The 27519-nt window shown below is 42.8% G+C and overlaps 2 protein-coding genes across 5 annotated transcripts; one reads left to right on the top strand and one right to left on the bottom strand.

Moving 5' to 3' along the window:
• The first annotated feature begins 134 nt into the window (after positions 1-134).
• Positions 135-3693, top strand: LOC118388888 (40S ribosomal protein S27-like). Its single transcript, XM_035778457.2, has 4 exons — positions 135-303; positions 980-1088; positions 3086-3196; positions 3332-3693. Exons 1-4 carry the CDS (start codon positions 298-300, stop codon positions 3358-3360), a joined length of 255 nt encoding a protein of 84 aa, XP_035634350.1. The 5' UTR covers positions 135-297; the 3' UTR covers positions 3361-3693.
• On the bottom strand, positions 3694-27519 carry LOC118388865 (tropomyosin alpha-4 chain). 4 transcript variants are annotated; one of them, XM_035778416.2, is made up of 9 exons: positions 27153-27519; positions 23222-23347; positions 9216-9349; positions 8753-8870; positions 8514-8584; positions 8141-8216; positions 7388-7450; positions 7203-7272; positions 3694-5049 (listed from the first exon to the last, which is right to left on the bottom strand). In XM_035778416.2, the coding sequence occupies exons 1-9, from the start codon at positions 27264-27266 to the stop codon at positions 4967-4969; spliced, it is 855 nt and encodes a 284-aa protein (XP_035634309.1). In that variant the 5' UTR covers positions 27267-27519; the 3' UTR covers positions 3694-4966. The 4 variants fall into 4 exon arrangements, with proteins under 4 accessions (XP_035634309.1, XP_035634325.1, XP_035634300.1 ...); XM_035778407.2 differs by lacking the exon at positions 3694-5049 and adding an exon at positions 5666-5924 and having other exon boundaries at positions 27153-27515; XM_035778432.2 differs by lacking the exons at positions 23222-23347; positions 27153-27519 and adding an exon at positions 19218-19705.

Here is a 27519-nt window from a genome sequence, read left to right as displayed (position 1 = left end):
ATACTGGACCAGTGATTGGACAAACAACATGTCACTCTTGACAGCAGTCGTGGCTCCGGAAGCGCGACTTCCCCACTGTCAATCAAAATAGAAAAGGCAGCTGATTGTGCGTTTGCAGTCAATGTCCCACCCATTAAGATGTGATCCCACCCATTATATGATCTCAACCTTTATACAGTTTTACAACTTATCAGTTTCACATTCACGACAACAATATCAGTGTACAGTCTGAAAGCCGTGCGATAATCTTGTTATCAAAGTACAGTGCCAGTGAAATAACAATAACCAAGAGAAGCAATGTCGGTAAGTGTTTTTTCTTTGCTCATGTGAGAAGTAGCCACATATACCGTTATCGTGTTTACACCATTGGAATAGCCAGTCAAATACTGTAGGCCTAATTCTTTATTGTAGGCCTTGCTTTCATTGGTGTAAAGTACTTTAGTAAAAATATATACCCAAAAGTACTCGTTACATTTCGAATGCTCAGACAGGACAGCAATATGGTCCAATTCACGCACCTATCAATATAACGTTTTGTCATCCCTTCTGCCTCTTATCTGGTGGACTCACTAAACACATACTGTTTGTAAATGTTGTCTTGTGTTGGAGTGTTACTGTCTGTCCGTAAGTTTAAAAAATCGTGCTGTTTGCTTAATACAAGGAATTTGATGTATAGAATTGTACTTTTATTCAAGTATGACGATTGATTACTTTTTCACCACATGTCATAAACAAATTAAATAGTGGGGCTTGTCCCGGGAATGGGATACATGTCTGGGCATGCCTCAAAAATAGCTCTGCTGAAGTTTTTGTATCAGACATGAGAGGGCGCCCTTGACTTATTTACATAAAAACCATACAGTTATATCAAATGTTATTATAACCAACGATTTCCCTTCTAATCTGTGTTTATATCTTTCTATGGATCTTAATGTATAAACTGTACAGTCATATATTTACACATTAATCCGTATTGCAGCTCGCTAAGGACCTAATGCACCCTACTTTGGTGGCTGAGAGGCAAAGACACAAGAAGAAGAGGTTGGTTCAGAGTCCCAACTCCTACTTCATGGATGTAAAATGCCCAGGTGAGTATTAAGGATGTACAACTTCCCAAGTTTGCGATTTACCATTAGGGCTGGGAATTGCCAGGGACCTCACAATATGATATTATCACAATACATATGTGCCGATACGATATGCATTGTAATTCTCACGATTCTGTATATGCATTGCACTTCCATACTGATATTTTATTGCGATTTGATGGTCCAAATATTGCTCACTATATATCTGCTGCAGAGAGACCATGAGAAAATGATTTTTGATTAGTCATGGAAATAAATGTGTTGGAAACATGTTGTCTCACTATAGAAAGAAGACTGGGAACGAGCTATTGGATGAACAATACCGGAGTTTTGGTACAGAAAATGAAAAAGCACAACGCTTGCTCACCATAGCCTGTGTGCGCCTTGAGCCTTTACCTTTTCAATGAGGATCTAATTGTTTGATTGTACCTCGACTCTCATTGGTTGAGGGCCTGACACTTCTTTCCATTACCAATATTTATTCACAGACACTGTAGTAAACTAGAGAGGAGAGGTAGGCCATTGAACTTGGAAGCAGTGAATTCTGAGTGTGTGAATAATGCCCCAAAAGGTTGCTTTTAATACAGTAGGTAGGCCCAGGCTAATGCATACAAAGCAAAAAGACAATAGTTTCCTAATAATATGCGCGCCCAAAAAAAAACAATTTTCATCCCAAAATTGTCTGTCTGACTGGCCGCTCCTGCCCACAGCATGGAAAATGACGATGCTCCACAATGATCTCTGTCAGGACGCGCAGCCCTCTACTTGGAGTCAATGTATGGATACTGTATGTCTTGCAAAATAATATAATGATATGTAACTATTTCCCCACCATCACTATTTACCATACTCCATTGATAAACTATGTGTATGTATGTACATATGTATGTACAGGGCGGCGGGCTGCCTAGTGGTTAGAGCGTTGGGCCAGTAACCGAAAGGTTGCTAGATAAAATCCCCGAGCTGATATGATAAAAATCTGTCGTTCTGCCCCTGTACAAGGCAGTTGACCAACTGTTCCTAGGCCGTCATTGTAAATAAGAATTTGTTCTTAACTGACTTGCCTGGTTAAATAAAAATAAAATAAATAAAAATGGTGTTCACATTATTATTCTAATAACATTATTATCTAAAATAATTATAATTTACAACAAATAAATGAAGCATGAAAATAAAGCATTTACAAAGGCTTTATTAAAGGGATATATTGGGATTTTGGCAATGAGGCCCTTTAGCTACTTCCCCAGAGTCAGATGAACTTGTGGATACCATTTTTATGTATCTTTTTGCGTTGCGCAATGACAAAATCTACAGGAACAGCTAGCATGCCAGTCATTGCGCTAACGCTAGTTAGCAGCTTCCTTCAAACTACGCAGCTGCATACAAATGGTATCCATGAGCTCATCTGACTCTGGGTGGAATTGCCAAAATCCCGAACTATCACTTTAATGAAAACATATGAATGTTTTCATTTTCAGCAGCATACCACCCTGCATACCACTGCTGGCATGCTTCTGAAGTTAAGCAGGGTTGGTCTTGGTCAGTCCCTGGATGGGAGACCAGATGCTGCTGGAAGTGGTGTTGGAGGGCCAGTAGGAGGCACTCTTTCCTCTGATCAAAAAAAAAAAATCCCAATGCCCCAGGGAAGTGATTGGGGACACTGCCCTGTGTAGGGTGCTGTCTTTCGGATTGGGATGTTAAACAGGTGTCCTGACTCTCTGAGGTCATTAAAGATCCCATGGCACTTATTGTAAGAGTAGGGGTGTTAACACCGGTGTCCTGGCTAAAATGTCTAATCTGGCCCTCAAACCATTCACGGTCACCTAATAATCCCCAGTTTACAATTGGCTCATTCTTCCCCCTCCTCTCCCCTGTAACTATTCTCCAGGTTGTTGCTGTAAATGAGAATGTGTTCTAAGTCAACTTATCTGGTAAAATAACAGATAAATAAAATATAAGGGAACAGAAAAACATCTTTGTTTCCCCGTTTATTCCAGGCTGCTACAGGATCACCACAGTGTTCAGTCATGCCCAGAGAGTGGTGCCCTGTGGCGGCTGCTCCTTCGTCCTGTGCCAGCCCAGAGGGGGTAAATGTCGCCTCACTGAGGGTAAGACGTTGTACAATCACATTGCTCAAGAGCCTGAACTTATACAGTAGCATCGACGCACACTATATCAGTTTAGAGCTCTATTGAATGTCTACTGATTGTGAACTTCAACTCCTCTTTCTCGCCTCTGTCCAGGCTGCTCGTTCAGAAGAAAGCAACACTGAGGTTACAGTTGTGAGCTTTCAACTCTGATAGTCGTGGAAGGTGGACCATGAATGATTCTGACTGTTCAGTCTTAATTTTAGCTTACATTATGTTGATTGGAATGGGTATATTTAGCTGAGCTGATTGAGTGTTTTGATCTGAGTGTTTTGATCTTATTGTGATGTATTTCACACAAAATACAAGGAGATTAATGTTCAGCTACAATATGTCTTCTTTTCATATTGAATAGGAATAATATGATATAATATAAGTTGAAATAGTCTCCCTCTGTATGTGTATGAAATGTATATTTTTTTTAGTAAATCATCAAATAAATAATTGCTTAAACCAGGTTACTTTGTTTTGTAAAAATTTATTAGATTGAAAGAGGGAAAGGTGAATGAAACATTTCAACACAGACTCAAGTCAAATGAGCTGTTTTCACGGGCCACGGATGAGAAGCCATGATCACCTTCACAGACAACAATAAAAAACATTTGAGGGTTCATCTTCTCTGGTATGTGTATTCTTTGGTTTCGAGAGTTCCCCTGCCGGAAAGTGGTGAAAAACTGGAGCAATACATCTTCTCAATAACTAACATTATTCTACTATATACAATAAGTATCCATGTTGTATTACCTTGATTGAGGCTCCAGTGGTGCTTATTTGGCATAACGTTTACTGCATATGCTACCACCACATTTAATACCAGGAATGTGATTTTACATCCAAGGCTCAGGCAGTCAAATGTAGAGCTGGAATAGTGGAAAGGAGGTGCTATAAAGCTGTATGTCAGCATATGGTGGCACTTTAACCATGCAGATTATAGGTTAAGTCAGGATGGGATGCAGTTCTTTAAAGGATTTGCATGAGGCTCTTTTCACATCAAAAGCATTTTGAGTTTGGCTTTGGCAAACCCTCCACCTGACTGTCGGTCATAGTATTTTACCACCACAAGTAGCACCACAGACATGTTCACCACACTTTCCTTGAGTCATCCTTTAGTCTCAACGACCATGTTAACACACGCAAGCACACCAAAAGGTAGGATATTGGCTCATTCTGAAAAGGCACAGTCCAACCTGTGAATATGGTCACACACATTGTGAATGCATAAAACATGACCATGTCGATGGGTGCATGGACAGTAAAGCTGATTCCTGTAAACTGTTCACATAAGACCTCGAGGTGGAGCTCATGAATCATACGTAAAATGAAGACCATTTCACAAGACCTATTTCAAAAACATGCTCTTGGAGTACACACTTCAGATATTAATTGTCATATTTCTATTCTTTACTAATTGGCCTGAATATAAGACTGTTTGTAAATATGGTCATAATCCATTGTACTTTAATGCTGGTCTATAATCTCAAAGTTCCATGAAACAAAATGCTGTAAACATAAGAATCGGGATTCGAGGAAGCTGGTGATTTGGAATGCATTTCTCTTAAAGAGAGAGAGAGAAAGTTGTGACTTAAAAAGAGAAGAGAAAATTAAGGGTACAAGTATTTAAGTTAATCCCCTTTCCCTGGGAATAAGACTTTACAGCTGGAAATGTGGAACGAAATTGAATATTTATGGAATGTTGCAAGACTTTTATCCTTTCCATCTTCTTCATCATGTTTATAAGCTGTTGAGCTCTTGCAGTGTTTGGTCCAGGACTTGATGCATCCCCAAGTTCTCTTCTTTGGCACCTGCTAATTTTTCTGGAAAACAAAAAAGAATGACATATTGAAGAATAATTGAGTGAAACCACACAGGACAGGAGCATCATAAAGTTGATTCATATTCATTCATTCTCCTTAGGTTTGGTAAACAATAGTCTACACTGACGCCAAAGCGATTCTTATACCGTATGTCCCAACAGCTGTTTAACATAACTGCTGTGGTCATGTTAAGTTGTTCCATATGCAAACCCCAACCACACCAAAGAACCCTACCCCAAAACAAAAGGCAGATTTGCATGCATAAAATGGATGATGGCGAAGTCTGTCTCTATTCAGCAACTATGTACAGTGACAGTCTATTGAAAGCAATTTGTTGAACTGAACTTAAAAGACAAAGCCACTGGACATTTCCGATCTTATGAGCTGTAAGCAAAATGCACACTTTTTAAAACACGTTGCTGTGAACACACCTCAAATACTTAAACTGCAACCACAACCAGGAGTGTGTTAGTCAAGAGATACACAGTTGTGTGACATTTATGCAAAAGAGGTGAGCGACACTCAACGTGAATGCATACGTCACTCCATAAATTCTCACCTTCTTAAAACAGCTGTTTTGAAACATTGAAACATTTAATTCAAGAAGAAAGGCTGGTTTAGATGTAGGAAAGATTAGGCTTTTAATGAGTTTCATTTGCAGTGAGATGGACATAAGGCACAGAGAACAGCCTGTGTTTCTGGAAGCGAACCCTGGGACACAGTAGGCCTACAGTGGGAAGGGTGAGAGGACAGACACCCTAGAGGCAGCATGAGACAGACAGGAAGAGACATCTACAAGGAGGTCATGTCATTGAGGGCATGGTCCAGCTCCTCGCTGATTGCCTTGTACTTCAGCTTCTGAGCGTACAGTTCATCTGGAGGTCAAAGCGCAGCAGGAAGTAGTGCAGGTAAGGCCCAAGGGAAGCAGCAGTAGCAGAGAGAGGTGGAGGATGGAATGAGAAAAGAAATAGCAGCAAAAAGAGAGGGAAGAGAAATAGAGGACAGGTCACTGGTTGCAGAAGAGAAAATTCATACAGTATAAACATTTAAGAACAGAAGATGCCAGAAAGATAAGATGTTTGTCTACCTGTGAGCATTTAAAAATAAAAAATGTGGTTGCAAATCTTTTTTTATGGGCAGGAGGTGACTACCTTATGCAATTAAGCTCATTTAAAAGGTTTTCATCAAAGTACTTCATACCGGTAAACCCACTCCATGTGGCTTTAGGGACAAATATGCTGATCTAAAAGGAATTTGAGCATACTTTGTCCTTTGTGCAGACAGCAGACACAAAAAGTGGTTCTCTTTGGAAGCCGGCGTTTTGCCGGTTAGTAGAGAAGTGGCCTACATATTTCTTTACACTTGAGACCACAGCAGTGTGTTTTATTAGCTTGTCGGAGAAGTTTCCATACGTTTGGCAAGGTACCATTTCTTCTAGAGAAATATTTCCAGCTAGTTGAAACACAAAACCCTAGCTGGGACCGTGTCAACGTGAAACGTTATCACAAAATGGAACTGTGTATATTAAGATGATGTTTCTTTGCTCACGGAGAGGATTAAATAACCACACCTCTTGACCTAGGAAACTACATCCATCGAGGATTCCTGAACAAGCTTTGACATCTTTAGTAATGTAATAAATTGGAACGTCTCCCTGGGAGAAATGTATATGGTAAACTGTGGCCTCTCTTGCCTGATATACTACTGTATGGATGAAATTAATGACATTTTATTTTTGTGTCAAATCGCCAATTGGCAACCCATCCCTTATGTGATCAATTGACACATAAACAAACATTACAGTAATTCACTGTGGTAATTCAGTGATAATTCTTCTTCCGGGGTTCTCTGCAGTGTGCATTGCATAAAGAGTGAACAAATTAAAGGTACAAATCTATCCATAATAGTAAAAAAGTTTATCCAAACAATAATTATAATCCCTGTATGTTATTCTTGTTAGAGATACCCAGGTTTACAGGTCTGGGTTTCTACTAAAGACAATGATAAAATGGTTCTTTCCAAATATAGTTTAATATCATGCCATGAAATATGTCTAACTTACAGTAAGTTGCTCTGCAATAAGATAAGTTGACTTTCTCTTCTATATTGCCATAGAGCAGTTTGCAACAGTTTCTTAAACAAAGCACTCATACCTTCCAGGTCGTCGATGGACTTTTCGAGTTTGGCCACAGTCCTCTCTGCAAACTCTGCACGAGTCTCGGCCTGGGGGACACAGAGGAGGGTCAGAACAGTCAGAACAAGACGCCATCTTTGACATGGAGCAAATTGGTTTACTACTGTATGAATTAAGAAGAATCAGATGCCAGCAGTTCCTTACCTCCTTCAGCTTGTCACTAAGAACCTTGATCTCCTCCTCATACTTGTCCTCTTTTTCTGAGTACTGTCAAAATACAAGTCTGTTACAGACAATCTCTGAACTCTTGAACATGCCTGAACTCCCAAGACAGATGCAGACATATTAGCATGAAAGTGCACAGAGAATGATGGTCTTGCAGGACTGTGTGTCAACCATGCTTAGTTGTAACACAACTCTTCAGGTGTGATCAAACTGGCTGTGTTGGTATAAGGAACACATTGTGCTGCGATGCCAAAGAGAAGGACATTGATTTAATCAGCACAGGGCAACTGCTTAAGTGGCTAAGGTGGAATCATGTGGCGTGACTGGCACTAGAGCGGCTGGGTCGGAACGCAGAGACAAATCTGTGCTGGTTTAGGACTATTACGCCGTCATGCGTCATCAACATTATCATAAAGAAATCAACGTCCAGTTTGTCCGGTTGATAACAGGGTCTTGGCTCTGACGTCTGTGAAGGTAAAAGTGTGGCAGGCAGTGATTATACTCTAAACTACTCTGCTTTCACATCAGCCTTGTCGAGTCAACTCCTGATAGATACAAAGACTCGGGACAGCCCTTAAGTGGGTGAACTAACCCTGAACATGCAGATATCCAGAATAAGTTCAAATCATGTATTTTGAATTGTGACTGGTGATCTACACCGCACTTATCCAACGTTCACTTATCAGCAGTTGACTGCATTTACTTGTATGATGTCATAGTATGCACACTGACCTTCTCAGACGAGGCTTCTAGGGACTTGAGGTTGTTGGTCACATTTTTCAACTCCTCCTCCAGGTCACTGCATTTACTACAGGGGGAGAAAGGAAGAAAAGTATTTTGCTTTGACATCGTAATAGCTACACAAGCCTGGAAAAAACTTCAAGTTACTGATGTCCATTTTAGCTTATGGCAGAAAATCCCCGTTTTTAACTAGACACTGTTTTTTAAATGTTAATTTAAAAAAAGTGTTATGAAACTCCTTACAAACCTTAGTCTTTGACTCATCTATTTCTAAATAGGAGGATAAGAGACCCCATCACAGAGGTCCTAACCCCCAATTCCCCTTTGTCATTCCAGCGTAATAGGCGGACTGTGCTGCACTTACAGTTCTGAGACCTCTGCCCTCTCCTCAGCTCTCTCCAGCTCTCCCTCCAAGATCACCAGCTTACGGGCCACCTAAGGTAGACAGAGCCAACTGTATGAGTGAACAGTAAGAGCAAAAGGAATATGAAAAGGAAGAGGAGTGAATGGGAGAAGAGTATGAAAACACTACGGATGGGTGAATAGACGGTTGGTGTAGAACTGCAGACAGGACAATCTCTATGGGACTATATGACATCTCACCTCCTCGTATTTACGGTCGGCCTCCTCAGCGATGTGCTTGGCCTCCTTCAGCTGCATCTCCTGGATCTCCATCTTCTCCTCGTCCTTAGAGGCTCTGTTCTCTATCACCTTCATTCCTCTGATTGGACAGGACACACAGCGATGTCAGCAACACCCAAGACACACTCAATTTCAACTGTCATTTAGATAGCTCATCCAACACGGAGGCACATTGAATCGTTTTACACAATCAAGATGGCTGTCTGGGAAATAGCGCGCTTTCACTACGCTATTGGAGGGGCTTGTCATTTGCTAGCAAAGCACATAGCAACAAACCTTATAACGATAAAGAACCTTCAAAGGAAGCTGCATGTGCCTGGTACTATCCAACAGGCCTCAAATTAGCAGGAAAATAGGGCATATAAATATGCTGTCAAATGAAAGATTATAAATCCATCAGGTTCTGTGGCTGGCTGGTGCTGACCTCTCGCTCTCATCTGCGGCCTTCTCTGCCTCCTCCAGTTTCTGCAGCGCGGTAGACAGCCTCTCCTGGGCCCGGTCCAACTCCTCCTCCACTAGCTGGATCCTGCGGTTCAGACCCGCCACATCACCCTCCGCCTGGGAGAAGAGGGGGAAGAGGGGTCAAAAGTTAGACAGATATCAGGGTCACACTCGCATCGTAACGCTGTTGTACTAAATTGGATGCTCTTCACTCGATAAACAATCCACGTTGTAGAAAGCAGACAGAAAAGCAAACATTTATTTAGTCCATAAGCATATCCACCTCCCAGCGAACTGACTCCAGACCAGTACAATGGAAGTTCTCCAGCAAACTCCGACTCACTCAGGCCCTACTACTACTTATCCCACAGTTCAGTACAGCACCCGCAGGCCTGCCTCTGGCTGACCATGACCAGACCCATTTTACATAACCTGCAGTTACTCTCCTCCTAATTACAAGGCGTGTTGACAAAGGGAGCTGCCCTCCACTGCCCTCTATCACTTGGTCCTATCTCCAGCCAGTCAGTCTTTCAGTCAGGTAGTTACCATGGGTGTGAGGACTGAACATGAGGCCTGCCTGCTAGAGATGCTGTCTCAGAGGCCAGTAAAACACACGTTAGGGCTAGGGCCTGGAATAAAAGGGCCACAGAGAGGGATGTTTCCAGTTGGAGAGGGAGCTAACAGAGCACAGGGAAAAAGGGTAATTAGGAGCTATTTGTGCAGAGTTAGTGCCATTCCATTCCATTTTCTCATGGGCTGGATATTCCAACTCTGCTCTGGGCTGACTGTGGGAGAGAGACTTGGCTTCCTACTCTGCTCTGGGCTGACTGTGGGAGAGAGATGTGGCTTCCTGCTCTGCTCTGGGCTGACTGTGGGAGAGAGACGTGGCTTCCTGCTCTGCTCTGGGCTGACTGTGGGAGAGAGACATGGCTTCCTGCTCTGCTCTGGGATGACTGTGGGAGAGAGACATGGCTTCCTGCTCTGCTCTGGGCTGACTGTGGGAGAGAGACATGGCTTCCTGCTCTGCTCAGGGCTGACTGTGGGAGAGAGACATGGCTTCCTGCTCTGCTCTGGGCTGACTGTGGGAGAGAGACATGGCTTCCTGCCCTGCTCAGGGCTGACTGTGGGAGAGAGACATGGCTTCCTGCTCTGCTCTGGGCTGACTGTGGGAGAGAGACATGGCTTCCTGCTCTGCTCAGGGCTGACTGTGGGAGAGAGACATGGCTTCCTGCTCTGCTCAGGGACGGTGGTTAGTCAGCACTCTCCATTCTATGCCTCTCTTTTGCTTTCTCTTGATCTCTCCCTCTCTTTCAGGCCTGACTGACACCCCACCCATCCTCCCTCTCGCTCTCTCGCTCTCTCTCTCTCTCTCCGTCTTTCCCTAGTTACGACAGAAGCCTGCAAAGAGACAGTGGAGGAGGGCAGGAAATGTCTGTTAAATGAAGGTTGATATAACAACAGCCAGCCAGCTAAAAGCCAATTGAATCCATTGAATCCAATGACCGATTTTCCAGAAAGTGAATACTGTTGCATAAATTGACCACAAAATTAATCATTGTGGATAATGTATTGTTCCCTGACTTCTTTATGGGATTTTATCGATATCAGATCAACTGTCAGACAGTTTGAAAGAAAATACAAACCATAGACATTACTTCACCCAGGAAATAACAATCTGGAGAATTCCTCCATAAACAAACATTCTATTCATGAGCGCAGGTCAGTTAGGTATGCAGGTCGGTATGCGGCTGTAAAACAGGTCCAGATACAGACAGGCAGGCAGTTAGCAACAGAGCTAGCTTCCAGAACAGTTTAACGGCTGTAGTCAAAATATCAGCAGCATAGAAACATGACTACCAGGGGATTTACCACATAAAAAAATGCGCAATAGTGTTGAGGTAATAGTTTGTAATGGCGATCGAACATCAGACTTTCAAGTTCTTACGTTTTTAATGTGACGTGCACAAGTACAGTGAAATGTCTTCGATTAAGATGTAGGGAAATCTCCCTCAGACAGAACTCTGTGGGTTTTAAAACATGCTTATCCATCTAGGCAGTATGTCCCTTCATGCTGCCGAAGGTAATTCATTCAGCCATGTGGAGGGAACCAGGCATTCTTCTGTGAGATGCATGATGATGGTAGATACTGGCATTCAACAACTGAAGTCTCTCAGGGTTGGATGGGAGAGGCATTTCGTTGTTGTTAGTTCAGCTACACAGTCACTTATCTATGGCCCAGGCCCATGTCATTATGGATTGTCGCTAATGAATACTCTGTGGAGACTTGAAAAGTACCACAAAGAAAAGTATGCAACACATTTCCAATAAGCTGACATAACAGCTTACAGGTTCACCATATACAGTACATGAGTACATTCCTGTTACACATTAAACGTTTTAGACGAAATGTAATGACCCTTTTTGAGGGAAAGGAAGTGGAATAAGTTTCAAGGGGGTAAAAGGTAGAAAAGGAACAGGAAGCCAACCCTCTCCTTCCTCCTTCCCCTCTTTCTTTCTCTGTCAGTTCAGGGTCAGAGGAGAGTTCGCTCTCCCTCTTTCTCTCTTTCCCTAGCCATGCCCCTTCCTTAGTCACCCAGCATTCTCCAGCTGCCTGCACGCCTTATATGGTAAAACATACTCACAAGAATGTTTGTGGTGCAGTGCCAGGAAGATGTTTGAGAGCAATCACACACACACACACACACACACACACACACACACACACACACACTTGCGCGCACACTTGCGCGCACACAATCACACAAGGACAGACACAGAAAACAATGCTTAAATTAAACCATCTGGGATTCAGGAAAAGGAAAGATACCAAGCTACAAGGACGTGCTCTGTTTGTTCTTCCTCATATAAACTAAGCCGATTCAATTATTATTATAATTTTAACCAGGCAAGTCAGTCAAAAACAAATTCTTATTTACAATGACGGCCTAGGAACAGTGGGTTAACCGCCATATTCAGGGGGTAGAACGACATATTTGTATATTGCCAGCTCGGGGATTTGATCTAGCAACTTTCCGGTTACTAGTCCAATGCTCTAACCACTAAGCTACCTGCCGCCCCCTATTACGAATGACGATAGGAAATGTCTGGTGAGAAACTAAACAGACTACATTAATGACATGTCTAATATTACGTCATGATGACACTTAATATAGCTATCAACAATAATGTGTTCAGAATGAAAAGTCTCTCAGTAGCTATGGCTAGGGCCAGGAGTGTTTCCTGGTCAGGAAAAACGCGCAACCTCAGTTAACGTTACAGTCTATAACTAGGAACGGGAGGTTTTTATCTGATCCCATGGCCAGATCAAGAAAAACTGAAAACCCAAGTTATATTGGTCAGGAAAGACTCCTTGCAGGTCGGTAGCAACAATATATCTGCGGTACCAGCTGAATGTGTTATGTTATATGGAGGCTGTTTGAAGCTTGGCAGCTGATGACACAACGACACCCTACTGACACTAATTACACACTGACACAGCATCCTCAATGAGCGCCCGCAGCTCACTAGAATAAGCTTGATGTTGTTAGCCCAGCATCTGGAGTGCTGAATCGCTGAATCACTCCCTTTGTCCCCCGCTCTGCACACAGTGGTATCTCCCTCTCTTTGGCCACACGACTGGCTTTCTTTATGCTGCCAATATAACTTCAAGATACTTTATATCAACACCAGAGCCTTTTCAATTGCCACAATTATGTCAATTCCGAGCAATAGACGACAGGGATTGGCTATATAATTTCGCACTTTCTTTTTGCCAAAGCGACTTATACAGTGCCTAAATACATTTTCGCATTGATGTCCCCAGCGGAAATCGAACCCAAGACCCTGGCGTCTCTAGCGCCACGCTCTTACCACCCGCTGTGGCTCATGGAACCGGGCGGGCCCGGACCAGCACACCACATATTTTTATTTGTGGAGGCAAAGGACCATACTTTATGAAAAGAGCAGACGCTCTGTGCTATTCAACCAGGACCAAGACTACTACTACCATATTCATACTTATGCCAGAGTTTTCAAACTAAACCATCTTTGCTTAAGAGTTCTTTCCATACATACAAGCGATGAGTGGAGTTGGGTATGCCTGGTACCCACCAGAGGCATGCATTTATTCATCTAAATACATGGCTCTGGTACACGCTTGTCCCTCTTGTCAAAGCGGCTAGTGCCTTGGTCCGTGCTATCCAGAATCCTTTGGACTTCCCGACTCTGACCTATTGAAGATGAAATGTAAAATGGTTCTGGTAACGGTTAAAAGGTCCCGATCAGTCATTCTGATTCTGTGTAAAATAGCCTTTTGGGTGATTAAAATATCACCTAGAATATATTTTTTGGGGGGGGTTGAAATGCTCAAATTTTAATTTTAATTCAAATTAATTTTTCTCATGGCTAACGACCAGGAAGTTCTTTTTTAAAGAGCCTGATTTGGGGGGCTTATAATCATGAGCTCGCCTTGACTGACAGCTATTTGAAACGCCTATGTCAAGAAAACTTGGATGCAGTGAACAGTGTTGCACTAAAATCATCTCAAGCAAATTTGGTGAAACACAAAGCAACTGAAACAACATTGAAATTTGGCATATTTCTTGTGATGCGGTGTTGACATGACAACTGCATCAGAGTTTTGAACAACCCTCCTCCCTTTTGTTCCATGGTGGCTGAAGACCTAGCTAGCCATTAAGTAGCTAACACCAGACACATGAAATGGGAAACATATAAGTATCTTTGCCATAGATGAATAGTGTAAAATTCTAATTATATTTCCTGACAGCCTACAGTCACATTTTGGCAGCAGTTGAGTAGCTATCTAGCTATATTAACCACGCCCCTCTACAAAACACACCTTCTCCAATGTTGGTCACAAGGCTGTAATTATTTAAATTAGGTAAGACAATATCATTTACCATTGGTGTATTATAATAAGAGTAACCCCCCTCCCCTTAATAATCCTGAATCGAAGTGTTTGACATGGGGGAAGGGACCAGTATCTTTATGATCAAACCTTACCATTGTAGAAGCACCAGTACTTTGTTATACTTTGGTCATCATACTTTGAACTGGTTTCATCCAAATATCATCCAATTTCATGAAGAAAAAAAATGATTTTGACTAAACATGACCGTTAAGGTTAGGGTTAGGTAAGGGTTACGGTTAACGTAAGGGTATGGGTTAAAGTTAGGGTTTATAGTAGGGATGTCCCAAGGATACCGGATAGCACTAACTCTAGTGCATTCACACACGCGCTCACGCACGCACACAGAGGATGACAGCCAATGGTGACCATAGCAATGGAGTAAACAAACATTTTCAAAGTGTGAAAAGTGAATTGCTATAGCACCATAAACATGCTTCAAAAAGTATTTACAGGCAACCAAATTTATTACCCAAAATGTTTTAGAAACGAATGTTTTTTATTGTGATGGACTCTGTAAACATGTGATGTGACAGTTGTGACTGACTCTGTAAACCTAGTTATAATGCTCTCCAGCTAGCTAGAGCTAGAGTGGAAATCTAGCTGATCAGTAGCTGCATGTACGTGCTGACGTATAACTACGCAGGCTAGGTTGTGTTGCTGAACAAACGTCACGAACGCGGTGGAATGCAAATGCGCCTCCAACCAAAAACAATGTGTTGTGGATGGGGTCAGCCCCACGGCCGACCCCACCCCGCTCTATGTGCCGCAGCGAGGGGTACTTGAACTGAGCCACAAAGGACCAAGGAGGTGAGACATGCCATTCATTCTACATTCCTGTTGTTGCACTCATCCTGTTGAGTCATAGGCATTGAGAGGGAAGGAGGGCTACAGCACAAGGAAGTGAGACATCAGGAATGTAATAATTGCTTAATTTGAGGATGGTGGGGTAATGAAGAGCATAAGGCTTGGGTTTCTATGGAAGTGTTCCAGGCAGGCACTATGTTATATGCTGATCCAGTCCTGGTGAGATCCCATCTGTTAGCAAAGACTTGACATGCAAAGACTTGACATGCAAAGACAGCCTCATATAAGCAGGCATGTCAGGAGGAGAATGAGATATGTAAAGAGAGGCTATTAAACATCAGGCACATGCTTCTAATGCAGCTCCTCACGCCTTTTCAATGCAAATAGGATGCTGAATCAATAGAGAGGACGACTCCATCCTATTTCAGCCACATTCAGACCCTGCTCCATTCTTCATCCAGACTTAAGCCAGCTTTATAGTGGAGACTGCTCACTGCTCACCGATTCGTATATGAGTTTTAGAACATGGGTAAAACCAAAGGCCTGAGCTTCAGTAGGGTCCACAGTAGTGTGGGTATGCATGCAAATAAGGATGCAAGAGCTCAATTGGGTCTTAAATCTTTGAGCCTTGCTGACAGCAGAGACCAGAGAGTTAAGTGCCATCAGGTCAAGTAAACATTCCGCTAGTAAAACTAATTACTGGTCTATATATCATGGTGACCCCCTCCCACAACTCTAAAGCAGTGGACAAGCTTAGGCCTGTCACTACGCATGGCAGCCAGTGGGACCCCTGGTCAACACTGTAAGTAAGTATAAGACAACATCCACTCCAGCGATGTAGTGGTAAAATATCAACTCCAGTGGGTGATCGAGATAAGACGAACAACCACCGATATAAACCAAAGCATATTACATTTTTAGAACTGTATTGTTTGATTGAATTTTCATGCATGTCTATAGGGGAAGCCTAATGTCATTTTCAGTGGTAAAAATTCCACATGATGCACATAAAGATAATCCCTCCCAAAATAGTCAATTTGGACGCTAGAAAAGTAAAGAAAAAAATAGGATGCGGAGATGTTTATATTGAAATGTGGTGTTTAAAAAAAAAAATCATGTTCATGTTATTAGTATCTCATGTGAGCAGCACTGCAATTCTGTATTGTAAACTGCTTAAGTGCACCAGTGTAAAGGGCCCTTAGTTTGCCTCTAAAATGTACTCTATACCCATTTGAAGAGACACAAGTTTGATAAGGTTACAGACTCTCTCAATGGACTCCATGTACATTTCAGGGGACCCCATATAGAATATCCGTGTTCTGAGTATTAATCAACGCTGGGAACACAATAAGAAGTAGGCAAACGATAATTAACTAAATAAAAAAAGGTGAGTAAACGCTATTTCACAACAACAGAAAAAGTGCGTAAACGGCGTAAAAGTTTACGCGCGTTTACCCGCCACTGCATCCCTGATCCACTCCCTCAAATACTGTACTTCGAAGGCTCATGGGAGTGCCCCATGGAACTTCAATTAATGCCAAAATGCACGACTGTTGAAGTTAAATGAGGAAAGTCGTGATATTCCCCATAGAGAAAGTCCAAAGAGAAAAAAGAATCCAGTGGAACAAGGAAGTAATTCTTTCCATAGCATGCAATTCATCCTGGTGCTATTAGGGGCAGGAAACCACTAGCCAATTACCAGACAGGCCAGTCAACAGATCTAGGCCTATTCGGCATTCACTGCAGGCTGCTGTATGTTTACGTGGCTGTCAAAAGCATACGGATGTAAGCAAACAAATGTAATTTAAAGCTTGGTGAGAGGGACAGACAACAAGACTCGTATAAGAAGGGATTATTTGGGGGGTATTTCAAAGAAAAAAAAGTAGCGGTGAGAGATACTTTCAGCAACAGCGGCCATCTTCAAATAGCAACTGGGTTGTCTTGACCCTTCGCATCATCAGGATGTGTCTGTATCATAGAGCCCAAGCCTGGGAGAAATGTCCAGCATCTGCTTATCTTCCTGCTGATCTGGACTGAAGCACAGGAAGTGTCGGAGTGGAGCTGGCAGATAGGCAGTATCCTGGGGATGTTCCTCAGGGGCAGGGAGTAGAGAAGCTGCGTCTCTAACCACTGATATTGGGTCAGATACTGTTTCATCCCTCTAATGGTTAAGACTGGGACTGGGGGTAGGGTAATCTGATCCTAGATCTGTGGTTTGGCAAAAAAAGGTCTATATCGAGCCAGAGGTATTCCCTCCAGGAAGAGGCTTGGCTCGGCTGGGAATGGAGTTAGCAGAGCCTGGGCTATATCTACTCACTGGCCACACACTGGTTGAATCAACGTCGTTTCCACATTATTTCAAAGAAATTACATTTAACCGACGTGGAATAGATGTGAATTGGTGTCTGTGCCCAGTGGGTGGCAACCATCCTTCTCATCGACATGAATGGAAAATAGATCTTACCTCAAATCATCTCTAAACTAAACTGTGAGAACTGCTGACCTGAATATCCAGAAGAATGTAAACGGTGCACACTTTGCTCCTCACACGTTCCTTAATTTAATCTTTCAATGGTGATTCAACAAAAGCTGAGGGTGTTGTGTGAAGTCAAGTAATGCCTTGAAAGACAAGAATACCACTTCACACCAAATTAACGTCAAGGAATTTGTTTGATGCCAAAAGAATCTCCCCGCTTTAACTATTCAAAAGACGATTCATTACCTCAAAGGCACACCAATGTTCCCTCTTTTGTGCACCATGTTGCAATGAAAGGGTTTGTTGTGCCAAGAAATCATCCTGCTCTGCGCCAATTACTCACACATGGGCCCATACTCCCATAAGGTTGCTACACAAGTGCTCAGTCAACCACTTCAAGTCTTTTCATCCTTGAACACAGACAAATAGCTTGAGTTTAAGAGGTACGTGTTCTTATGCTTTGAAGCTGAGACGACTGAAATGATGTTAAGACAGTCTGTGTCTCAGTAAACTGTGAATGAATGGCAGATCTCAATCGCAACCAGTTTGGGGGCTTGGGGTTAATTCAAGGGATGCAATATGTAACCTTTTGAGCGACCTGACCAAATTCACATAGAACTATGAGCTATAGATCTGTCATTCTCATTGAAAGCAAGTCTAGGAAGCAAGTCTCTTCTTTGTTTATCACCATATATCAGTGAACGCTGCCTCCCCACAAGGCCTAAGCTGACAACAACTCCCAAGATGCCAGTGGTCTGGGACATTGACATCCTGGGCTTCTCATGGAGGACAATTCCATCCATTTCACATCTCTCTTTCTTTGCTCCCTGCAATAGGTTCCTCTGAAATGAAGGGGAAACACTTCCTTTAGCCAGATCCTCTCATTACCTCACCTCTGCTGCCTTTCCAGGAAAGACCTGAGCTTTCTCTCTCTAATTCTCTCATCCGGGCCTCCTACAAGTATGCAAATGGTAGCCTCCATACGCTCTCTACATACATAATCAAGTATTTTACCATACACAACATGTCAAGACTGCCTCCCATTCTACTGAGCAGTAACTCCACAACTCTCTCTGCCTTTCTCACACTCATTCTTTCGCCAATCTCTCTCTCTCCCTCCCTCCCTCACTCATTCACTCTCAGTCAAAATCTAATATTGCATAATGCAACAAGCCATTTAATACTTATATTGGAAATATCATCATATTATGTTTGATGATTCAGATCCCCTAGGCACATTTAAAAAGGAACCGTGTGTGAAATACTTTTGAAACCATCCAGCTAAGTTTGAACTGGCCCTCCAGAAGTACCCTGGTTTACCTATAGGCTACTAACACTTAGTAGCATTGCACTTATACAAACCCAAATTAGGCCTTAAGATGTAATACTAATGAAGTAGCCTACTTACAGCTTACTCCCTTTATAACGAAAAGTACACGTGACAATGTCCAAAACGAGAAGAAGATCATATATTCATGCTATGAAATATGTCAAAAGAGGACTGTCTAAGACAAAGATGGATGATTCCTACTTTTATAACACCTCCGAGAATGATTATCCTGTTTCTTTTGGGAGACCAACGCCATGCATTGTATGTCTTCATCACTACCGGCAGATCAATTAATTCACGTGGCTTTACCACACTATCACTGAACGTAACACTGTTCTGTCGTAGTGAACATGGCAGAATTGGTCAGGGGGGGAAGGACAGGTAAAAGACGTTTCCAAAGGGAATAGACAGAGAGAGGGAAAAGAGAAGTATTCTATTGTCTCACTTTCTCCCGGAGTTCTCGTTCCCCATCCAGTTCTCTCTGTAAAACCTGGGTCCGGTCTTCTGCGTCGTCCGCTTGCTGTTGCAAACACTGGATCTTTCTCTTCACAGCTTCCAAAGAATTCAAACCTGCCATTGTCGTACTATTTGGTTAAAAATAACACTTTTGGTATATAAAAATTAAATATTGTGGTAAAAGCTGCTTTAGTCTATTCGAAACAGGATATAGGCTAATATAGGTATTCAAAGTCTTTGGAATGGACCCGAAAGAGCCGAATAGAAATCTCAAGTGGAAAAATTAAAGTTGTATAAACCAAAGCAGTAGGCTATCCAGGTGTTTCCCGAAATGTTTCTTTAGTTCAGCTTCAGCCTACGAATGGCTTCACAAAAGTATTAAAATATCTAATTTGGAATGTAATATGGATGAACGCATTAGCGAAGCGCAGCGTTCCAGTTTTGAAAGGCAGATAAAATGGCAGGAGTGATGAGGAAAGTTAATGTGTACTCCTCCAACCCAGAGAAGTGTGATTCCGATGAGGTCACGGTTCCAGGGTAGGCAGGGCGTGCCGGTCCTGGTTGCGTGATGCTTGAGGGGGTGTAGACGAAGGGAACTTTCAATGAAATTTCAATGAACAGCTTAAATGATGAGACATCAACACAGTGCATAGCCTACAAAGCCGTATGTAAGTCAACAGTTGTTCAACGAATGTTCTTCAAATTCAGGGCTTCAGTTCAGTAACAAAAGAACAAGGAGTCACGTTACAGGGGAAATCCAGTACAGCAAACATGAGGCTAAATGTAACACTTTTAACTGCCTAAAAAATAGATCCCCTCTCTGACAGGGAAAGGATCCTTGACCTTAAAGAGATTAAACTGAACACTTAATTCTTATGATGCTATATAGTATATGTTACAGTGTACCAAAAAATCCAGGTTTTATCAACAGTTGTCCAGATCAAAGTCCAAAGTGTTAGATTTTTTAGCCTATACTCAAATCCAATTGAATTGGTCACATATACATGGTGAGCAGATGTTAATGTGAGTGTAGGAAAATGCTTGTGCTTCTAGTTCCGAGAGTGCAGTAATATCCAACAAGTAATCTAACATTCCACAACAACTACCTAATACACACAAATCTAAAAGGATGGAATAAGAATATGTACATATAAATATATGGATGAGCGATGACCGAGTGGCATAGGGAAGATGCAATAGATGGTATAAAATACAGTATATATGTATGAGATGAGTAATGTAAGATATGTAAACATTATTCAAGTGGAATTATTTAAAGCGACCAGTGATCCATTTATTAAAGTGGCCAATTAATTGAGTCTGTATGTAGGCAGCAGCCTCTCTGTGCTAGTGATGGCTGTTTAACAGTCTGATGGCCTTGATCCCAGCTTTGATGCACCTGCACTGACCTCGCCTTCTGGATGGTAGCGTGGTGAACAGGCAGTGGCTCGGGTGGTTGTTGTCCTTGATTATCTTTTGACCTTCCTGTGACATCGGGTGCTGTAGGTGTCCTGGAGGGCAGGTAGCTCGCCCCTGGTGATGCGTTGTGCAGACTGCACCTTGCGGTTGAGGAGGAAGCAGTTGTTGTACCAGGCGGTGATACAGCCCGACAGGATGCTTTCAATTGTGCATCTGTAAAGGTTTGTGAGGGTATTAGGTGACAAGCCACATTTCTTCAGCCTCCTGAGGTTGAAGAGGCGCTGTTGCGCCTTCTTCACCACACTATCTGTGTGGGTGGACTATTTCAGTTTGTCCATAATGTGTACACCGAGGAACTTAAAACTTTCCACCTTCTCCACTACTGTCCCCTCGATGTGGATGGGGGGATGCCACCTCTGCTGTTTCCTGAAGTCCACGATAATTTCCTTTGTTTTGTTGACGTTGCGTGAGAGGTTGTTTTCCTGACAACACGCTACTGTATGTTGTGGTGTGTTAGTGTAGTTCTGGAGATGCCTATTTGTATTGGCTACTGTAACTTTATTGTTAAATATCTCATATGTGTGTGGGTGCCAATACACAAAGCAATACTTATGATTCAGTTGTCTGTATATACTCCAACCAGCAGATAGAATAAGCAGGTTTTGATTTATGGTGTCTTGAGTGAGTGTCTGTTGTGGAAATGTGGTCGATACAGCTCCAGCTCTGTAAATGCCAGTGTGATTTGCCCACCAGAAAAGCTTGGAGCATTGATTTCATTAGACACAGGACTGTGTGGGCCTTTCTGTTTGCTTTAGCTGCATTCCTGACATTCTGGGACTGCTACTCAGCTATTGGAGCCTGCTCTCCCCTGCTGCTCCACAGCCCTTATCAGTAACAGGCCTGCAATGAACTACCACCAGCCCCCTATTCACTACAGCCCACTCCCTCATAATGTAGCATGCCCCAAAGACACAGACCTACACTCTTAGAAAAAGTGTTCCAACAGGGTTCTTCGGCTGTCCCATAGGAGAACCCTTTTTGGTTCCACGTAGAACCATTTTGGGATCCAGTTAGAACCTTTTTCGGTTCCATATAGAAATAATAATAATAAAGGGTTCTACATGGAACCCAAAATGGTTCTACCTGGAACCCAAAAGGGTTCTTTAAAGGGTTCTCCTATGGAGACAGCCGAGGAACCCCTTTTAGGCTCTAGATAGCACCTATTTTTCTAAGAGTGTAGGACATACCACACGCTTCAGGTTGGAGTTCCCCCTAGGCACTGATCTAGGATCAGCTTCCCCCTCCCCAAAATCCTGATGATAATCATTATGTTGGTTATCTTATATTGTTTATTGTATAAATATGTATGGTAATTTGTTCTGTCTGTCTGCTTGCAGATCCCAGGCACCAGGCCTGCTGTGTTTGGTGTGAGTGATAATATCTGAGGACGAACGCAGGATAACATAATTTAGCCACAGGCAAAACAGACAGTGTCGTCCTATCTGACAGCTGCTTGTGTCAAAATCTTCTGATGAAAATCTGTACATTTTGTATAATTGAATGGCTATTGATTAAAATAAGATTGTGGCTAAGTATGACAAATACACCCTTAATTCTATATGACACTTTGAAATGAAGCCTAAGCCTGTAAGTACAGCTGGACAGTGCAGTACAGAGAAGGTGTAGGGATACCCCCTTTACAGCAGCTGACCAGCCATGCAATAATCACTATGCAGGGTTTATCAGCATTACTGTCTGTTAACCAGTGCTACTGTGTTTAGGTGGAGTGTGTATGGGGTGTTAGTGAGCTCATCTTTCAGGACTGGGTGCACAGGAATGTGAACACACTATCTGATCTCCTCCCCAGCAGATAGGCCTGATCAAAGCACACTCACAGCTGGTACTGGCACTGGGGCAACTGGCCAGCTATAGAACTAGAATATGTAGAATGGATATTCCCATTCAAAATAATGATCTGTGCTGGTACAACAGTGGCCATATTTGGTTTTGGTGTTAAGGCCTCTTAAGGGTCACACAAGTTGCACAGGAATGTGGATCTCCCTTCCGCCTACCGATCGCTCACTATGCTGTTGACATTGGTCTCCACTCGATTCACAAGTACTCTCGGTAGGCAAACGCTATTGGTGTATTCGAGCCCTTGGTGATAGTGAAGGGACTGGGTGAAGGCTCAGTCCCAACAGGTGGGAGCCATTCCACTAATGCTCAATACTGTAACAATTATCTAACTAAATAATAAAGCCTTGGTAATAGGGACTGTTCATAACAGAGAACCTGTGTTATAGTTGGACTATTACATTACATTACCGTTCCCCAAATAAGCAATATTAGCCCGTTATTCTTAGCCGTTATTCTTAGTTTCTACATTTTCTAAACAAACCTAAACATATGACAGGAACTGGGGGGCCTGTGGCTTGGTTAATGAGGGTATTAGCTCAGGTGTGCCTCAAACATACTTAACCCATACCTCCAACCTCCTCCTAGTCCCCTCCCTCCAATCACTACCCAGTGGGTGTGTTATAGGGGCTCTACCCAGAGGCTTTGGTGCCTACTCACGTCTGCGGCGGTCTTCTCAGACTGTTCCAGTTTCTCCTGGGCATCTTTGAGGGCCTCAGAGTATTTGTCCAACTCATCTTCAGTCCCCTTCAAATTCTTCTGCAGGCTCAGCAGCTCGTCTTCCAGCTAGAGCAGGACAGGTGTTTGTTAGTTAAAAGTACACACAGTTAACTCACCCCCACCCCTCTTTCTCTCTCCCTCCCTCTCCCTCTCCCTCCCTCTCTCTCGCTCTCCCTCTCCCTCTCTCCCCCCCTCTCTCTCTCTCTCTCTCTCTCTCTCTCTCTCTCTCTCTCTCTCTCTCTCTCTCTCTCTCTCTCTCTCTCTCTCTCTCTCTCTCTCTCTCTCTCTCTCTCTCTCTGTCTCTCTCACACACACACACACACACACACACACACACACACACACACACACACACACACACACACACACACACACACACACACACACACACACACACACACACACACACACACACACACACACACACTCGTTAGCTCTCTCACACACACAGTGTCTTTTCTTCTTTCAGTATTATAGTAACCTATTTTACTCTTCTTAAATTACAGCCCAATCAAAGTTAAACAAGAAAGTATCTTGAAGAATTCTTCAAATTCCTCCAGGGTGTGCGTTTTCATTTACCAGGGCTCCCGAGTGGCGCGGTGATCTAAGGCACTGCATCTCACTGCTAGAGGTGTCACTACAGACACCCTGGTTTGAATCCAGGCTGTATCACAACTGGCTGTGATTGGGAGTCCTATAGGGTGGTGCACTATTGGCCCAGCATAGGCCGTCATTGTAAATAACAATTTGTTCTTAACTGACTTGCCAAGTTAAATAAAGGTTAAATTTAATAAATGACTTTGTTAGATGTTTGTGTTCAGTGAACTTTACAGGACCAATCCATCTTGTTATTCAGGGACCTATTTAGCAGACACCCGCATGGGTGCCATTATACACCCCTCTAGCATGGGATGGGAAAATGTTACAGAGGAAAATTAATGCCTTTAAAATTATAACAATTCTGCTGATGGATTGATCATCTGCTCAAAGTAACAGTGATGAGATGATAAGTCTATAAAGTGCATGATGACTTCCTTCGGGGTGTTGAAAGCGGAGTTTATTTTTAGTCAGTAATAACAAGAGCGTTGGCATGCACAGCCTCCTGATAATCCCACTGGATTCCAGACAGCCTATCTCTCCTCTGTCTAAAAATACAGCTGCTATCCAGGTGGAGACACCTGTCAGGCATTTGGATGGACGACCATACAGATGCCCTTGGTCTACCAGTGGACCCCAGCCAGAGCCCCATCACAAAGCTCTATTCTCAGTGTGAATAGGCTCTGGCACCTGGGTCTCAGTGGCTGTAGAGGTTGGGATTGTTGGACCAAATATCTTGATTTTGGGGCGAGCCTTGCTGAAAACAGACCGTCAATCAAGACATATCCCAGTAATGCTGCATTCAGCCCCTATTTGTCCTTTTTTCAGTTGGCAATCACTTTAGTCCAAGCGTGGGGGGATGTAGTACTCAGATCACCATGAATCAAATCAAATGTTATTGTCACATGCGTCGTAAACAACAGGTGTAGACTAACAGTGAAATGCTTACTTACGGCCCTTCCCAACAACGCTGAATATAATACAAATAATAATAGAAATACAAATCTTTATATGATGTGCTGAATTCTGTTGGATGCAAAAACTATCAGCTAAACTGATGGGTTATATAGGCAGCAGCTGATGTACAGTTGAATTCGGAAGTTTACATACATCTTAGCCAAATACATTTAATCCTAGTATAAATTCTCTGTCTTAGGTCAGTTAGGATCACCACTTTATTTTAAGAATGTGAAACATCAGAATAATATAGTAGAGAGAATGATTTACTTCAGCTTTTATTTATTTCATCACATTCCCAGTCGGTCAGAAGTTTACATACACTCAATTAGTATTTGGTAGCATTGCCTTTAAATTGTTTAACTTGGGTCAAACGTTTCGGATAGCCTTCCACAAGCATCCAAACAATAAGTTGGGTGAATTTAGACCCATTCCTCCTGACAGAGCTGGTGTAACTGACTCAGGTTTGTAGGCCTCCTTGCTCACACATGCTTCTTCATTTCTGCTCATACATTTTCTATGGGATTCAGTTCAGGGCTTTGTGATGGCCACTCCAATACCTTGACTTTGTTTTCCTTAAGCCATTTTGCCACAACTTTGGAATTGTGCTTGGGATCATTGTCCATTTGGAAGACCCATTTGTGACGAAGCTTTAACTTCCTGACTGATGTCTTGAGATGTTGCTTCAATATATCCACGTAATTTTCCATCCTCATGATGCCATCTATTTTGTGAAGTGCACCAGTCCCTCCTGCAGCAAAGCACCCCCACAACATGATGCTGCCACCCCCGTGCTTCACGTTTGGGATGGTGTTCTTTGGCCTGCAAGCCTCCCCCTTTTTCCTCCAAACGTAACGATGGTCACTATGGCCAAACAGTTATATTTTTGTTTCATCAGACCAGAGGACATTTCTCCAAAAAGTACGATCTTTGTTCCCATGTGCAGTTGCAAACCGTAGTCTGGCGTTTTTATGGCGGTTTTGGAGCAGTGGCTTCTTCCTTGCTGAGCTGCCTTTCAGGTTATGTCAATATAGGACTTGTTTTACTGTGGATATAGATACTTTTGTACCTGTTTCCTCCAGCATCTTCACAAGGTCCTTTGCTGTTCTTCTGGGATTGATTTGCACTTTTTGCACTAAAGTACGTTCAACTCTAGGAGACAGAACGTGTCTCCTTCCTGAGTTTTCTGGACTTTTCCAAGCTGTTTAAAGGCACAGTCAACTTAGTGTATGTAAACTTCTGACCCACTGGAATTGTGATACAGTGAAATTTAAGTTAAATAATCTGTCTGTAAACAATTGTTGGAAAAATTACTTGTGTCAAGCACAAAGTAGATGTCCTAACCGACTTGCCAAAACTATAGTTTGTTAACAAGAAATGTGTGGAGTGGTTGAAAAACAAGTTTTAATGACTCCAACCTAAGTGTATGTAAACTTCTGATTTCAACTGTAGCTCTGTTTTATTCCTCTTGTCAAGTCCAAGTGGTAATGTGTGTGGTCCATTGAAGGAGATGTCATCCTGTCCTCTTTCCCTCCCAAGGTTGCTGTGGGCTGTTGGGAAGGAAACTTGCCTCAGAGGTCAGCGTCCTCAGGTTTCATAGCGTCCATGAGTCGTTTGTTGATTTATGCCGACATTCACACTTTCAAACCAGGCTTTGCTCTGTCAGCTCAAGCCATTGTAGGCATACTGTACACTCTCACTCCATGAAGCATCATCTTCAATATGCTTTCATTTTGCTTCATTTGATTATTTCATCCATTTTCATCAACTTTGATTGACTTGGTCTTACATCTTCTTTTAAAATTCACTAACAATAAATGGCTAACAATGTCAATCTTTGATTTAGGTCCATACTTTAATCAAACATAATGCCTGGGATTAATTAAATAAACTGTGTGATGTGTTTACGCCTCATTTCCTCGGAAATATGTCTGGTATGGAATAAATGCTGAGGTTGGCTTACAGAGTCTGGGCAGTATGAGACATAACATCAGAGCCTGTACACGGCTTGAGTTTGAGCATCATCATCATCCAACTCCGTACAACATAAAAGGGTTTTTCGGCTGTCCCCGTAGGAGAACCCTTTGCAGAACCCCTTTGGTTCCAGGTAGAACCCTTTCGGCTTCCGTGTAAAACCCTTTTTTACATGAAACCCAAAAGAGTTCTACCTGGAACTAAAAATGGGGTCTCATATGAGGACAGGCACAGAACCTTTCGGAACCCTTTTTTTTTCTAAGAGTGTGCAATTTGACTGTGTCTAGTGTATGGTCCATAGATCCATCAGCATGTGTCCTTCTCTCCATCATTCTGAACTCACCTGTTTGCACTTGTCCTCCGCTGCCTTCTTATCGGTCTCGGCCTGCTCTGCGCGGTCGATGGCGTTCTCCTTGTCCAGCTTCAGCATCTGCATCTTCTTCTTGATGGCCTCCATGGTGCTTGGTTAGAGTGTGCTCACTGAGATGAGAAATGCAGCTGAGAAAGTTGAGATGTCACCCCTGTAGTGTGAGACAGAGTCTGTCCTGTTCAGTACTGGAGCAACCTCCACTGGAACCTGCGTCCACAAGAGTCAGAGGGATAGAGAGACAAACAGAGGTAGAAACGAGGGAGAGCGAGGGAGAGCGAGGGAGAGCGAGGGAGTGAGAGAGAGCAAGGGAGCACGCGCAGCACAGAGGGATGCAGACTCA

This window comes from Oncorhynchus keta, chromosome 1, assembly GCF_023373465.1.
Source record: "Oncorhynchus keta strain PuntledgeMale-10-30-2019 chromosome 1, Oket_V2, whole genome shotgun sequence".
In the NCBI taxonomy this organism is placed as follows: domain Eukaryota; kingdom Metazoa; phylum Chordata; class Actinopteri; order Salmoniformes; family Salmonidae; genus Oncorhynchus; species Oncorhynchus keta.
The sequence above is the reverse complement of the archived record's forward strand: the minus strand, read 5'-3'. Positions and strand labels throughout refer to the sequence as shown.

Coding starts and splice junctions, on each gene's coding strand:
- LOC118388888 (XM_035778457.2), top strand. Junction 1,089..3,085: donor CATGGATGTAAAATGCCCAG/GTGAGTATTAAG, acceptor CGTTTATTCCAG/GCTGCTACAGGATCACCACA. Junction 3,197..3,331: donor TAAATGTCGCCTCACTGAGG/GTAAGACGTTGT, acceptor GCCTCTGTCCAG/GCTGCTCGTTCAGAAGAAAG.
- LOC118388865 (XM_035778416.2), bottom strand. CDS start 27,266: ATGGAGGCCATCAAGAAGAAGATGCAGATGCTGAAGCTGGACAAGGAG. Junction 8,871..9,215: donor GCCGCAGATGAGAGCGAGAG/GTCAGCACCAGC, acceptor CTGTCCAATCAG/AGGAATGAAGGTGATAGAGA. Junction 7,451..8,140: donor TAGAAGCCTCGTCTGAGAAG/GTCAGTGTGCAT, acceptor GTATTTTGACAG/TACTCAGAAAAAGAGGACAA.